At 45.5% G+C, this 16,024-nt stretch overlaps 1 protein-coding gene across 1 annotated transcript in view; it reads left to right on the top strand.

Moving 5' to 3' along the window:
* POLR1A (RNA polymerase I subunit A) overlaps positions 1-16,024 on the top strand; it is a 604,540-nt gene that overhangs the window by 285,445 nt on the left and 303,071 nt on the right. The window contains exon 12 of the mRNA XM_085642615.1: positions 10,652-10,879. Coding sequence (XP_085498741.1) covers positions 10,652-10,879 — 228 coding nt within the window. The remainder of the gene's footprint in view (positions 1-10,651; positions 10,880-16,024) is intronic.

Here is a 16,024-nt window from a genome sequence, read left to right as displayed (position 1 = left end):
AGTGCGAGAAAGTGCCATCTTTCTTGCATGGTATTCCCCCACTTTTTGCTGAATGTACTTTGACTGAGTGTGCCCTGGACTCCTGCTAATCAGGTGCACAGGGCCTATGTTCCCTCCCTAAAAACCTAAAACCCAAATTGGCAAACCCTGGCCACATGTCAGCCCCTGGTAAATGGTGCCCAGGGCCTTGTGACCAGGGAAGGCCTCTAGGGGCTGCAGCACTCATTGTGCCACCCTTAGAGGCCCTGTACCCTAACACCCTTGCAGGCTGAGTGTCTGGGTACAAGACAAAACAAAGTGTCGAGATGGCACACATCCCTGTGTGCCATGCCCATCACCTACACTGCCCTGGCATACATCAGCCACCCCTCTAGCTGGGTGCCCTATGCCAGTGGTGTGGGCGCAGGAGCCCTGTGCCCCTACAGTACCCAGGTCCATTCCTGGGCACTGTAAGTGCAGTGCTGCCATTTAAGAGTACATGGTGCTGAGAGCTCGTCAAACACGAACTCCACAGCACCATAATGGCAACACTGAAGACTGAGATGTTTGGTATCAAACTTCTCAGCACATTAAACCCACACTGATGCCAGTGTGGGATTTAATGTACCAAGCACCCCAGAGGGCATCTTAGAGATGCCCCCTGAAACCTAACCTACAATCCGCGTCTGGTCTGAGAGGCTGCCCAGGCTGCCACACAGCAGACATGTTGCTGGACCCCTGGGTAGGAGAGCCCCTGCTCTCCTGGGCCTGCAACAATGCACATCCTGGGAGAGGTGCTATATCTCCTCCCCCAGGATGGGCAGGGGGAAGCTTCAAAGGCATGCCGCCTCTGTGAGCTTCCCCAGGCCACTGCAACCCCCCACTCTGGCGGGAAGCTTGGCCGGAAACCCCAAATAAGGACCGGGGATGTGCCAGCCTGCCAACCCCACCCCTCAGGTGGGGGAGGCGAGGTGAAGCACATCTCCGGGCGCTCGCCATCTTGAGGATGGGAGGCCCTACCCAATCAGGACAAGGCTACTGCCCCCCTCCCACAGGAGAGTGGCAGAATAGGGGGTGTACCCACCCCAGGACAGGGACCCATTGGTCCCTGCCCTTTACCTACCTGTAACGCCCCTAAATCTAGTATTTAGGGGCACCCTGAACCTTCCTGCCCCAGATTCCAGATTCTGAAATACAAAGAAGAGCAAGAAGAAAGAAGACCTGCCCTGCTGCTGCTAAGAAGAGAAAGACACCAACTGCTTTGCCCCCAGCCCTACCGGCCTGTTGACCCTCAAACCTGCTCCTGCTACAACCCGGCACCTCTTGTGGCCAGCAACCTCACAAACCCCAGAGGATCTGGTTACCTTTTGGCTCTAAGCACCTGGGACTCTCATGAGTAGAGGCTCTACTCAAAATCTCCTTCGAATCCCTGGCATCAGCATGGAACCGCGAACCCTTCACACTCTGCACCCGCCAAGCCTGGCCTGTGCCGGAGTGAACAAAGACCACGAGGACGACCCCACGGCGACTGTGACCCCGTGTCCGGCACCCAATGACTTCCCTCGACGCTCCTGACGACGCCTGCAGCCTCAGAACCAGGTGCCCCCCCCAACCGCGATCAACAGAGGGTAAGATTTCCCGACACCAAAAGGCACCCCTGCACCCGGCGCCCCGCGGCCCCCTGTGCCCAACTCCGGGGTGCCTACCTATCCTCCAACTACCCAACTTACCTCTCGAAGTGGTGGTGGCACCTGAAGAATCTTCGTCCCCTAGCTTGCAGTCTTTTTCTAAACCGGAGCTTTCCCATTGAAATCAATTGAGCGCCCGAAGGCTCAAAAGCACCCTGCACCCAGCTGCCCGAGTGGCCCTGGCAGTGTAACCTCTACACCTATCTACTTCCCCATTTGCCCTGAGCAAGTAACCAGGAGCCCAGCTCCCACAGCCGCGTGGCCTGCTAGTCAGCAGCCAGCAACCAAGGCCCCCCTGCCTCCCATAGGATAACATTGGGCCTCACTCTCTCTGCACCCGGCTGCCCCTGTGCCGCTGAGGGTGTAACAACTGTACCTACCTGACCCTGGGAGACCCCTGAGTCTATGCCAAGAACCTTAACTCTGCCAGTGGAGGACTTACCTTCAAGCAGATAACTCAATTTTCTCCATAGGGTAACATTGACTGGTTTTTCCTGAAATTTCTGTGGATTTTTCAAAACTTAAAATATTCACCAAAAATCAGCCGAGTAACGAAAACGAAAATACTCACCTGCTATTAGGTGAGCTCCCAGTGCTGGACCCAATTTTCTTCCATAGCAAACCATTGACTGTTTTTCTGTGAAATTTCTTCTGTCGATTTCTGCAAACTTTAAATATTCCTTTAAAATCGTATAAATTGTGAGAAACGTAATTACTTACCTGATTTGGATAAAGGTCCCAGTACTGAGTCTAGGCACCCAATATTGGATTACAAAAGTAACAAGAACATACTATACCTGCAACTTGAATTTTCTCCCGTAGGGAATCATTGACTGTTTTCTATGAAATATTTTCTAAGTGTCAACTTTTAAAATAGCAAAATATTGTCTAAAAATCATAACAGTAAAATTGTGTTGCCTATTGCAACCACTTGTAGCTTTCTACAAAAATCAATTGCATATTGCAAAAGTATTTATATAAAGCATCTCATTGTGAGAAAGTATATTTTAATACCTATTGTTGGTTCTAAAATAAAACAAGCATATTTTTTTTATATATAAACCATTGGCCTAGAGTTCAGTTATTGAGTGTGTGAGACCATTTGCTGACTGAGTGTGTGCAACAAATGCTTTACACTGTCCTCTGATACTGCCTTACTGGTCGACCAAGCTACCACTTTAGAGAGTAAGGATATATCTAACTTTAGCCTCTGCCAAACCTCTGGAGACTGTGGACTCTGTACACCCTGTACCTATTTGGGAACAGTACATACAGAGCCACTTTCTCACAGCAAGGGCCCCCTACTTCGACAAAGGTACCTACCTCTGCCAACTAGAGACACCCATTTCTAACACTACTTAATTCCTACATTAGGTGAACAGTATTGAGATTGAACAGAATAGAGTTAGGTATCCAAGCCCTGCTTAAATCCACTCATAGTTTCATTCTTTTAGGACCATATCCCATCTTCACCATTTTGTTTGAGTACAAATCCCTTGTGAGTTACAATGATGGTGTAAAGCCTTTAAGTAATTTTATGTACTTGTTCAGTCCTGCAAAATAAATCCTGCTTTGTCAATGCAAAAAATCCTGCTTGGTCAATACACATATTAGGTGTGTGCTGCCCCTTTTCTCTAAATACTTTAATTGTAGTTTGCCTAACTTGCAATCCAAGAGAGCGCAAGACAGAAATAATTTGGGCAGCTTCTAGCTTCTTTTTTAGGTCTCGTCTGAGACAGCGCTTTAGCGCTGCTTTGGCGAGACTTATAGTAAGCGAGTTTTGGAAGTGCAAACAGTGCTTTTCAGGCCTCCAAATACAGTGCATGTGCCCTGGGCGCGCGCACCATTTGGCAGCCTGAAAAGCACTGCCTGATCACTTGCTTTGATGTCCTCAGTGAGCCGCGGGGCCACTGAGGACATCAAAGTGCACACCATTTGCCACCCCCTTGTTTTTTCCTTTGATCCCTATCTTTCCCTTCCTCAATCTCACCCTCTCCCTGCCTTTTACAACTGCGGCCCGCACCACTGCGCCCGCCCCCACTCCCCCCTCCCACTCCCTCCTCGTCAGCTTCAGTGCGCTCTTGTACTGTGCCACTCGTTTTTTTCCTCGTTTTTTGTGCCTTTCTGCCCTCTGTTCCACTCGTTTTCCCTCTTTTTGTGCCTTTCTGTCCTCTGTTACACTCGTTTTCCCTCTTTTTTTTTGTTCCTTTCTTCCCTCTGCTCCTCTCGTTTTTGTGCCCTTCTGCCCTCTGTTCCACTCGTTTTTGTGCCCTTCTGCCCTCTGTTCCACTCGTTTTTTGTGTGCCTTTCTGCCCTCTGCTCCTCTCGTCTTTTGTGCCCTTCTGCGCCACTCTTTTTTGTGCCTTTCTGCCCTCTGTGCCACTCGTTTTCCACTCTTTTTTTGTGCCTTTCTGTCCTCTGTTCCACTCGTTTCCCTCTTTTTTTTGTGCCTTTCTGCCCTCTGTTCCACTCGTTTTTTTGTGCCCTTCTGCCCTCTGTGCCACTCGTTTTTCGTGCCTTTCTGCCCTCTGTTCCTTTCGTTTTTCTGTACCGGCTTGTTACCCAGGAGTCTGTGTAAGGCGCGCGCCTACAGACCGGTCCCTTAAGGTGACTGGCCACCACGTCATCAGAGACTTTATGTTCCTGTCTTGTCCTTAAGTAGACGACAAAGTATTGTGGGAGTTGTAGTTCTGGCTTAACTCAAATTGAACAATTTAGCTGCGGATCTAGATGAAGGAATACGGTGACCTTGCTTGCTGGGACTACATTCCTCTGCACGTCTAGTACACACTAGAAAACTGTCCCCCGACTTCCCAAGAAAAGGCCTCAGAGAGGACATGTGGTCATAGGACAGCCTTCATGGCCTGTGCCTGGCCTCCGAAGCTGGTCCCTTCGAAGCACTGAGCCAGGGCCAGGGTTGGGGCGCAGAGGGGCTCTGCTCGCTTATACTCCCCCGGAGTGTTCATTCACTTTCAGAATGAATCCTCCATATCTGTAGTGTCACGTGAGGCAGGATCATGGGATTCTGTGGGTGCGCAGCCCTGTGGATCACCCCCCCCGAAACGTTAATCCTTGAAGCCCGGGGTGTCAGGGTGGTGTCTAACTGGCTGGCTTTGAGGCGCTGCCAGAAAGACACGTTGGCGCTAGCTGGAGAGTTGTGCCTGGCTCCAAGGACCACCTGTAGTGCCACTTAGTGGGAACTTGAACCAGGCGCTAAGCAGCGGTCGGATACTGGTGCGAGCTGGCGATATGTGCCAGGCTCTCTCGTGACCCGCACCTGATGGCCCCCGGCATCTGCCCCTGGCAGTGATTCACGTAGCTCCATCACTATAAAGTTATTTCGAAAAATTGATCCCTTAAAACTTAGACTATAAAACAATCATCAGATCACAACATTTCAAGATTGTTGGAACGGGACGTCACGAAAAGATTTATAAGGGGGACGAACCCTTAGTACACAGGAATTGGCCTGTCAACCAATCAAGAGACTGCAATAACAAGCGGCACTGAAAGCGATCGCTATTGTAAAATGTATGGGTGCGTCTGTAGCATAACTAGTGCTCATGTAAAGCGCTCTGATACCGCCGGGTCGAGTTCGCGCTATATAAAACTCCACCCAAAAAAAACAAGCATTTGCAATGCAATAGGTCTCGCATTGACGTGAGTTTGAGCTATTGACATTGCAAATAACAATGCCTTTTAGTTTTGTTTTCTTTTTATAAACATAAATAAAAGGCATTGTTATTTACAATGCCAGTGGCATAAACTTGCGTAACTGCGAGACCTATTGCATTGCAAATGCTTGTCTTAAATGTGAGCTAATAGGTTGCCATTTCAAGGGTCTGGATTCTCTGCTCCAATAGCCGTTTGTTGAAATACTAGAGTAATTATAATAAATTACGTATGGCTAGATCCGGTTTCATAGGATCAATCAGAATTCAGTTTGGATGAGGTGTACAACAGGAATTAAGGGTTTGTTTGGTTATCGAAGTTTTGTGTTAAGTGAACCTGCTTCCAGGATTGTATTACGTTTTTTTTTCTCCCTGGCTGTGTGGAAAAGCCCATGCATGGATTAAGGTATCAATGTCGCTTGCGTACACCTGCCACTCTTAGCAACCGTCGTCCAAAAGACTCTTGAATCTCAAATTACTTTAATTACCTCATTCATAGATTTCCAACATTTGTGTTGTCCTGAAACCTTTTTTGCAGTAATCCTTCTTTTATATTTCCTGCTCAATATTTTAACTTCCTCGTATGAGTTGATCATGTAAGATTTTTAAAATAAATTCTTCTTATGCTGAGGTGAATGGATGCTTCACCCCATGGAGTGAAACATCAAATCAATTGTTTAGTGACATATCGTCCTTAATGCATGCCTTGTGGTTATTTGGATCTCTGAGTTAAATAACCTTGGCCATGTTGATCACAAAGGTAAGGCCTATTTCTTAAGATAGCATCACTTAGCTGACAACCACAGTCCAGCTGATTTAAAAGCTCTCCATTTAGAAACCATTTAGCAGTTCTAACTATGATAAGTGTAGCTCACCTTATACTGCTGCTCTTCTTTTCTCAGCCAGTTACTGGCTTCAGATATAGTACCTTCCGTACTGTTATTTAATGTTATTGCAAGCCTTTGGCGGACATAGTTTCTTTTCTCTCTACAGTCAATAGAAAAAATGGAATATTAATAAGTTGGCAAAGGAGTTGTCCAGCATTTTACTGTGTGTGGCAGATCAATCACAGGCCGGACATTTAGAGACCTTGTTTTTAATGTATATAGTAGTCTAGGTAATAACCAACATCCATATTGACACTTGTATAGGATGTTTTTCTTTGTAATATTGAATAACTCATTTTCATATATTTCTGTTTCTGATGGATACTTCCAACTGCAGGATCCTCACCTTGTGAATTTCCCCAGGTGCCTGACTGGATTCAGAAACTGAAAAGAAGTCCTAAGCTTTACCTTCTAACTTAGGGCCTCATTTAGATCTCGGCAGACGGGTTACACCGTCACAACGGTGACGGATATTCCGTCCGCCAAAATATAAATCCTATTATATTGGGATATCCGTCACTGTTGGGCAATAAAGGGAGGCAGGCCAAGGTGTGACCTACATCTGCCAGTGACAGGGTAGGCATCCTTTGAAGGTAATTAAGTTCCTGGTTACAGCATAGATGCCCATCATTTCAGGAGAGGGTCAACCCCTCTCCCTTTGTCTCAGCTCAGGTAGTCACTTCAATCCTAATCCAGGAGCCATTCAGCTCCTGGATGACCCTGAACGCTAGCAAAAAGGAACATTTGGCTCAGGCAAGAAAAAGACAACTTTCTAAAAGTGTCATTCATAAAATAGTATTATAGAATCCAACTTAACCATTAGGTTGGGTTTGAAATTACCATTAAAATTAGTCCTTCAATAATTTTGCTAGCTACTCCCAAACTGAAGTTAACCATTACAAAGTGTTGTAAAGGAACTCAGTGCTTTTTTTATGGCCGGTCTTAACACAGTGAAAAATGACTTTTGAGGATTTTCACTACCAGAACATGTAAAACGTCAAATATACATATGCTACTTTTTAAATAAGCACCATGCCCTATGAACCTTTAGGGTCCACCTTATGGATCATCTTAAGTATTAAAAAGGAAGGTTTAGGCCTGGCAACAGGTTTATTATGCCAGATCGAATTAGCAGTTTCAACACTGCATACCCAGGCTGCAAGTGCAGGCCTTGAGACATACTTTGCATTGTCACCTTAGTGGCGGCATAATATGTGCTGCAGTCCACTGGTGAAAATTGAACTTGCAGCCCCTAAGTACACATTTGTACCATATACTAGAGACTTATATGTAAGTTATATAAGCCAATCCTAAGTGTAGATCATTTTGACATATTTTAGGGGGTCATGGCACATGCAATGGGACCTGGACATTAGTGTCCCAGTGTGCAGAGTCAAAACGCAGCAACAAAATCCAGCTAAAAATATGGGAGTGACCATGCAAAAAGGAGCATTTTCCTACAGTAGTCATCAGTGCACATGTTCACAAACAGTACTTCCTCTACAGCTAGGTGTTTTGTGATGGGAATTTTGCCTGCTCGGTCCTGCAGGACTTTTTAGTCTAAGCCATTCCACTGACCAACCAACTTGGGAGGTACTGCTTTGGTATCTGTTCACAAGGTGAGGAATCTGCGCTTTGAAGTATCCTTCAGAGGAACAAATTGTTTTCCTTTGGTAATACTATTTCTGGAGAATACGCAGATTTCTCCCCTTTGTCATGCCTCCCCTTTCTGTTTCTTCCATCTTAAAATGTTCCAGTTTACAAATCTGTACATTGGTTCTTTTGATTCGCTGATGGGCTCCTCAACTGAGTATTCAGACAAGTGCATGGAAAAAACTGATGTCGGCACACATGGGTGGCGCTTCTATGCACCTCCGTTTATCACTCCTAAAGCAGAGCAAGGTTGACACGGAGTCGAATAGTGCCACCTACTGGCGAGCAGGAACACTGCCTTTGTGTTTCTGGATCCACTATGGCACCTGGGGATACTCACAATATGAGGGATCTTTGGTTAGATAGAGTGCCTGCAGCAACTGGGGTGCAGTTATAGGGGTGTCACAACATGTGCCCCCCCCTGCATGCACCCTCCAGATCCAGGAGCAGCACAGGGGGCCCAAGAGGGCCCCCTTAGTTGCCTCCCTGCCACCCTTTTTATGGCGGGCTCACCGCCATGAACAGAGCGGTGGGAGGGCAACTCAGAAAATGCTTGGTGGTGGCTCAGCGGTGCCGCAGCGGCACCACCAGCATATTGCTGCTCCTGACCGGTGCGCGACCACCCAGAATCCTCAGTGGTCCAGCGGCAGTCCGACCGCCCCATTCGTAATACTGCAAGCGGGCTGGCAGTGTGGTGGTGGTCGGACCGCCACCGCAAGTACGGCGGTCCTGTGGACCATCGTACTCGTAATAAGGCCCTTACTATTGATAGGTATTCATTGTTGCAGGAGTCACATTTTTAGCAAATTACAGCATTTAACATTTACAAAGTATTACATGTTAATGCTTCTTTTTATTTGTTCTTTTTGAGGGCCATCTAGGACTTTTTATGTGCGGAGACTGCACTCGTAAAGCTATTACTTGTAAACCCCGTTGTGAGTAGCAAACAATAGTAAATTTACACAAAAGTGTAAGTTTACCTTTGTGACAAAAGTGTAACCTTTGTAAATCTGACCCTTTATGTTGAAATTAGTTAGCAAAGTTATGTGGACCTTCAGAATTATACAGGGGGATAACCAGGTGAGTACCTGGTGCGTTTTCAGATTCCCTCCTTTTACCTGCTAAATCTCCTTTTAAGGTTAATTTGTTCCCAAAGGACCTAGCTATTCATTTTGAGGTCTTCGGCTGTTTAAATAATAATAGTGTGTGTGTGTGGTTACCAAAAACCTGTTGTTTGTACCACTTTTCCAGAGTTTACACATACATACAAAGGTTTACTATGTATAGTGTTTCAGTCCCTGCACAGTTTTGAATAACCACATCTGTTTATTTATTTGACATTTTGTAGGGTGCAATGGTTACTCCAACGGAGTGCCCGCGTGCTAGGATTCTACAAAAAGGGTGGCTACAAAGGATTCTACCTAGAGGATTATCGTCTTAGAGTTGTATGAAAAACCAGGTTTTTAACTTCTGCCTGAGATCTGACCGTAACGTGTTCCAAAGTTTAGCTGCAAGACAGCTGAAAGAGCGCCATCCTAGACGCGCTCGAGCTATCCTGGGAACCAAAGCAGCGATTGGGCTGGTATGGTTGTATCAGGGGGGATACATAACAGAGACCCCTTGAGTTCAGAATTCTATGACAGAAACATAGAACCTTAAAGGAGATCCTTACCCTCATAGGAAGCCAGTGTAATTCTCAAAGGGCAGTGGCTGCGGAAGAGAGTCTATGGATGTTAAGCAACACCCTTGTTGCCGCAGTCTGGACACGTTGGGGCGTTCTCATTCTGCCTTTGGTAATACCGAGGTAGAGCACTGGACAATCTGGACACCAAGAGGGCTTGAACCACAGTTTAATTTTTTTAGCTGCACCAGGAAGCAGCCCCAGGATCTTTTCCTGCAGTAACATTGAAAATGGTCCCCCAAACAAAATCTGTGTTATGTTGGCTTGAGATTTAAATATGTAAAGGGGTGAAAATAAGATGAGGAACAAAGATCTGTGGCTAAAAGCATGTTTGGTGTAACTATTATGGATGATCGGTTTCATTGTATGACTAAAATTATTGCTGAAATATAAAACTTTGGAACTTAGCGTCCAGACAGATGAATATTAGATATCTAATAAACTTTAAGATTTACATGTGAGGCTCTTGACAAATATGTTGTTTATTTTGCTGATCTTCTGGCCCTTTGTTAAGAAAAGATTTTCTGCTCGTTTGCTGATGGATTAAGTTTAGATAGAGCAATCCACGGTTTATCTGTAACATGATACTGATAAATGTTTTTGTAGCATGGGTGGGGTGCAGCCTTAAGGGCTCTCCATTAATCCTTTTGTATGCTATTTTATCCACGATGCCGTTCTTTTCTATCATGTAGCAACAGCTTTTGGACAGAATAGAGCATTGTTCATGAAGAATGGAGTTTAAGGATGTAACTATGGGATTCGCCTGTTTTTCAGATCTTCTAGAAAAGCACATTTAAATTGTTTCTTCTCAGTTGTGTGGAAGAAAGTTTATGGCCATTACATTGTTGACTTTTTGTGTTGTGAAGTTTCAAAGAATGTACCAAAATAAAACTATTAGTTTAAAAAAAAAAAATACTAAGGGTTTGAGCTCTCTTCTTTAGGTTGATGAAATAATGTTTTAAATACTTACGTTGAAGTTTAGCATGCACTATTTTCTCTAAAAATGTGTATGTGCTTAAGTCATAGGTTGTAGTCAGTTGTATGCCCTTTGTGTCATAGTAAAGCCTTCTGGTCTGATGGCTCCTCTTGCAGGTATTTGCTACCAAACTGACATACCCACAGCCTGTGACCCCTTGGAATGCTCAGGAGCTGCGGAAAGCTGTTCTGAATGGTCCAAATGTTCACCCCGGCGCTTCCATGGTGATCAATGAAGATGGATCTCGTACAGCCCTGAGCTCGACCGACCCGGCACAGAGGGAGGCCATCGCCAAGCAACTCCTGACCCCTCCAACTGGTGTTCAGATAACTGGAATGAAAGTTGTAAGTACTTACCATCTTGTATATATTTGAACGCTCAAATATTTAAACACAGCAGTCTGTAGTATAATAAATTGTGATAGAACCTGACGTGCTAGGCAAGGAAAGATGCATTTGACCTATTTTTCCTTCGTTTTCTTATCCCTGTAAGCCTTTAGTACATAATTCAGAAAGTTGTTATGTGTGAGTTGAGTTCACATCATACCTGTTCTCTTGTAGCATCTGTGTCCTCCAGGCTGTCTATTAAATAGGCAAATGTATATCCCCGGGGTTGCAGCAATGAAATGTGAAGCACTGATCCTCACCGCGATGGGCTACTGATATACACTCTTAGCTTCAGATATTTAGTTAACACCTTGGAGCATTCAGGTCAGTTCTTCCTACATGATTTCTGGAGTGAGGTGAGGTGATGTATGGGAGGAATGAGGATGACTGAGATGTACGAGAGAGACAGGAGATCACATATTTGGTTTGCATAGGAAGCTGTCTGATATGGAAGCCCTGATGAATATTGGCACTGAACCAAGTACTTTTGTTTATGTGTTGGGAAAGCTACAAAGAAATGAGAGGTTCCCATGTTAGTCAGATGCCCAAGACCAGCCTCCCACGGCCTGATGGTTGTTCACCTGGTCAAGCGAAGGAGGTTCAGTGGAGATCCCTCCACATTGCAAGGCTTTCCCAACTAAAGCTCTCCAACTCAGGGTTGAATATCATTTTATAGAATTCCAAGTCAGGCTGAATCAGTCTCTTCATATTAGCCTTCTTGCCAACTACCATGCAAGACTACATTTATTGTTCAGCAGACCTTAATTTACCTCTGTCCCCATTAGACATCCCCTCCACTTCTGGTAGTGGTCTGACGCCTAGCACTAGTGAAAAAGCTTGTAATAAGTGCATATATTTCTGTTCATGTTGCATTTGGCAGGTGAGGGGAGAAGTAAGGAGCGGGTACATTTACTGCAAAGTTCCACCTTTACCTTCACTCTTGTTCTTTGCGTTGCTTATCCTTGGGACACTTTCCTAGTTAGGAATCAGGGAAGCGGGTCTCTGCACTATAAATTGTGTTTGCTTCTGGGAAGTAATCCTGTATTGATTCGTTTTCCCTTTTGCAGGAAAGCAGATTGAGGGAGTTTAGATTGTTTGATGCCTAATCGATCCCATATTCTTTCCTAATGCTATCAAGGGCACAGTGAGTAATTGGTAGGTTTGCTCAAGATATACACACTAATCAGGCTTTTTTCAATAGACTGTGATGACTTCTATCTGGAATACAACTAGGACAGACAATCCTGGTGTTTCGAACTGACATTTGTTTCTAGGCTTCCCATTTGTTTTTAGTATGTTTTTTTTAACATCTTTTTATTTCAACACAACCATAAACATACAGTGCAGTGGATACATATTTCAGAGTGCACGACATTAGAATGATATACAGCAATACAGCATAGTGACACATTGGCAATCAAAAATACATAAACGACTGCACATCCCCAACACCCTGACCCCAATGCATCAGGCATCCTCATCATAATGGCTTCAGCACATCAACCCCTAGGTTACTCCATGTTCACGGTAGGCACTCCAGCCGCCCCATAACTTTGATCATATTTTGGGGCAAACCCAGCTCTGATACACAACTCTTTTGGCCTGCTGGCACCAGTCCATGTCTTTCTCCCATTCACAAATCCTAGGAGGGGTCATGGGCCCTATGACCACACCAAGTTCCTTTTAGCCACCCAGCCCTCACTTTTAGCCACAACTTTGTGTATTTAGGCCAGTCACTCTCCCCATGTATGTTTAGAAGAAGCCACTTGACATCCATTGGGACCTCAGCTGCCACAAACCTTGACGTTACTCTTGTCACGCTCTCCCAGAAGGTCTGGGTAACTGGGCATGCCCACAGAATATGCAGAAATGTGCCCTGTCGCATTCAGCCCCCGACGCAATGATAAGTGGTTGCCTTCCCTATTTTGTGCAGCAGTGTTGTTGAGTATTAGGACCTGTGCAAGATGCAGAGCGGGACCAGTCTGAACCCCGCTCTTATTGCTATAACTCTGGGGCCCTGTAACGCCTCTCACATTGCTCATCACCCATCTCCCCAGGTCAGCCACCCACTTGTTTCTCAGGGAACCCAGCGCATCCGAGGTGTTGTTCATTATCTGCCTATATGTTAGCGATATGGCCTTGTCCTGCATAGGATCAAGTAGAAGCCTGTCGTCCAAGGGGGAGGACGCCACTACCTGTACTTGGCTTGTGATGTGTACTCTTAGGGCATAAACCATCTGTAGGTAGATATTGCTCCGTTTCCGCCAAACTATATTCACTCTGAAGTGTCTCGAAGGGCGAGGGCCCGCCCCTTTCCACAAATCTCCCAAACACTCCATGCCCAGGAGCCTCCAGCGAGTGAAACCCGATAGGCACCCACCTCCGAAAGTAAGTCACTGCCCCACAGGGTGGGTCTGTTCTGTCACCCCCACTGCCCATCCCAGGAATTTCATGGCCGCTGACACATCTCCACCACTGTCCGAGTATGCACTGGTAGAGTTTCTCTCCGCCCTCACCTACTTAGTAGCACAGAGTAGTCCCTGGGGTCCATCGCCTCCCTGTCAACCTGGAGCGCCGGCTCTTGTCGATCTCCATACACCCACGCATTTATCACCACAAGCTGCGAGGACCAGTAATATTTAAGGATATCGGGACAGCAAGGCCACCATCATAATCCCCCGTCTGCAGCTTGTGAAGGGCTATCTTGGCACTACCCCCGTCCCACAGATGAAGGCAAACTTCTTGGTCTACTTTGCGAAAGAAGGCCGGAGGCACTGGAAATGCTGTATCTTTGTATAAGGCAGCCCCACCCATTAAGGACAGCAGCAGAGTCCACCAGTGACTCACATCCTGCTGAAACCTGTCAAGAAGCTCATAGAGGTTCCTTCTCAAGAGCTCCGTGGCCTCCCGTGTGACATATATGCCCAGGCAGTTTTTATTTGTATACAAACCAGCAATGTTTATCAAATCTTTTGATAGGGACCAGATATTTATGCTGGATCAGCAAAGTACTTCTGTGCTTTGCTTAATGGGCTCCCCGTTGATTTTCCGGAGCCAAAACTGGCTAGCTTCATAACTGGTCAGTGTCAGTCAGTTGATCTTCTACAGTGTGAATGCCATTGATCCTTACCCCAAAAAGGCTTCTTTCTGTGATTGACGCTTCCATTGACACATGCTGTAACATATATACTTTTGTTTCAAAGGACAGTGTTGTGGGTAGTGTATGTTTTATCGAAAAGGTTTGAAGTATGCTCGATTTTGATGTATATGTGACCCTCGTGAAGGGACCATACCCTTGATCACATAAACCACAATTCGGTTTACTCAGTAGATGGGCTTGAACCCTTCTTTTCCAACAATCCTTGCTCATACACCCTACCTTGCTATCCTAGCTTTGGGGAGGTTTTAATTACCATGTGGTGAAGGTGGTAGGGTGTCTTCTTTAAGTAAATAATTACATTTGTGGTAATAGAAATGAGATAAGGAAATCATTGACAGTGATGCCGAGGGAGTGTCAGAAAGGAGAGATTTTCTGAGTTCAACAGCTATCAGCATTATCTCAATGGATTCTTTAACTACAGGTTTGTCTTTAAATTGATGGTGCTGTTGTGGGAAATAAAAGAGGGGAGAGTGATAAAGTAGAAGGGCCACTCAGTGTATCCTTGGCCAGATGTTCAACATTATTCTGGCGATTTTCGACACAGATGTTATCATCCAGAAAGCCCAGAATGTTGTGAAACATAGGTTTTTTTAATCCTATTATTTTCTAGTGCATGTAATTTTACTTACATTATTATTTCATTTGTTAAATTAATTTGTACAGACTATATATAACATCTTGCTAATCAATTAACTGCTGTTGCCCAGTCAAGCCAACAGACAAAATCAAAGGCTTATATATAGATTGGAGGCTAATTGAAAGCAGGTTCTCACTCATGGTCCAAGGCCAATGGTACAGGCAGCGGGGAGCTGGTAAGACATAGTGGTTGTTTCGCAGAGTCCAGGACATATGTAATAATAGGAAGACCCTTCATACCACCAACTCCAACTGTGACATCACCAAGGACACCTCGTACATGGGATGGGGAGCTCATTTGGGGAAGCTCAACATAAGAGGGGTCTTGAAGCCTTTCTTAAGCAGTTGTTGAAAATATCAATATAAGTTCAAACAGACAATGCAAGAACAATATGCTACCTCAACAAGCATGGTGGAACAAAATTCTTCGGCCTCTCGAGGCTAGCTCAGGAGATATGGAGTTGGGCCATCCAAAGACAGATAACCATAACAGCACTACATCTACTGGTAGTAGACAAAGTGGAAGTGAACAAACTGATAAGGCAAGCATCCACCTCACACGAGTAGAAGTTTAATCAGGCATTGGTCGGGAAGGTGTTTAAAAGTTGGGGGACACCAGAAATAGACCTGTTTGCAGCTCCAGGAAACACAAAATGAGAGTTCTTCTTATCCTGACACCCATACCCTCACTCCCTAGGGAATGAGCTGTCGATAGACTAGGCAGGGAAATTTGCTTATGCTTTCCCGCTATCCTGCATCAGTGGTGATTAACAAGTGCATACAATCACGGATCGCTCTCCAGTGGACAAGACAAACTTGGTTCTCAAATCTGATAGGGATGGCACACAACATACAGAGACTGCCAGTGTTGCAATACCTGCTTACCATCCATGGGGTGGTTGGGAGGGTGAAGGTTCATCATCCAGACCCAAGCACACTGAGCCTAGAAGCATGACTTCTGAAGACTTAGAATTCGGTCATCTGCGACTGCCAGAGAAAGTGGAGGCAGTCTTCAGAGATGCCAGAAGACCGACAACTAGGAAATGTTACACAGCCAAATGGGAGAGATGGCACCACAGATGTGGCCTTTTTCAGGACAGGACCTGTGATACTACAGTCTTCCGATATCTTACACACCGGAAAACAAACGTATGCATCACTAAAGGTACATCTAGCATCGATAATGGCCTACACAAGTGGATGCATAGGAAGCTTCTTCTTCACTGCACCAGTGATCTAAAGGTTTCTGGAAGGGGCAAAATAGATAGCCCCACCAAGGAGTGTGCCAATGCCTATATGGAACTTTA

This window comes from Triturus cristatus, chromosome 2_2 (genome assembly GCF_964204655.1).
Source record: "Triturus cristatus chromosome 2_2, aTriCri1.1, whole genome shotgun sequence".
Lineage (NCBI taxonomy): Eukaryota > Metazoa > Chordata > Amphibia > Caudata > Salamandridae > Triturus > Triturus cristatus.
This window is presented reverse-complemented; position numbering and strand designations above follow the sequence as displayed.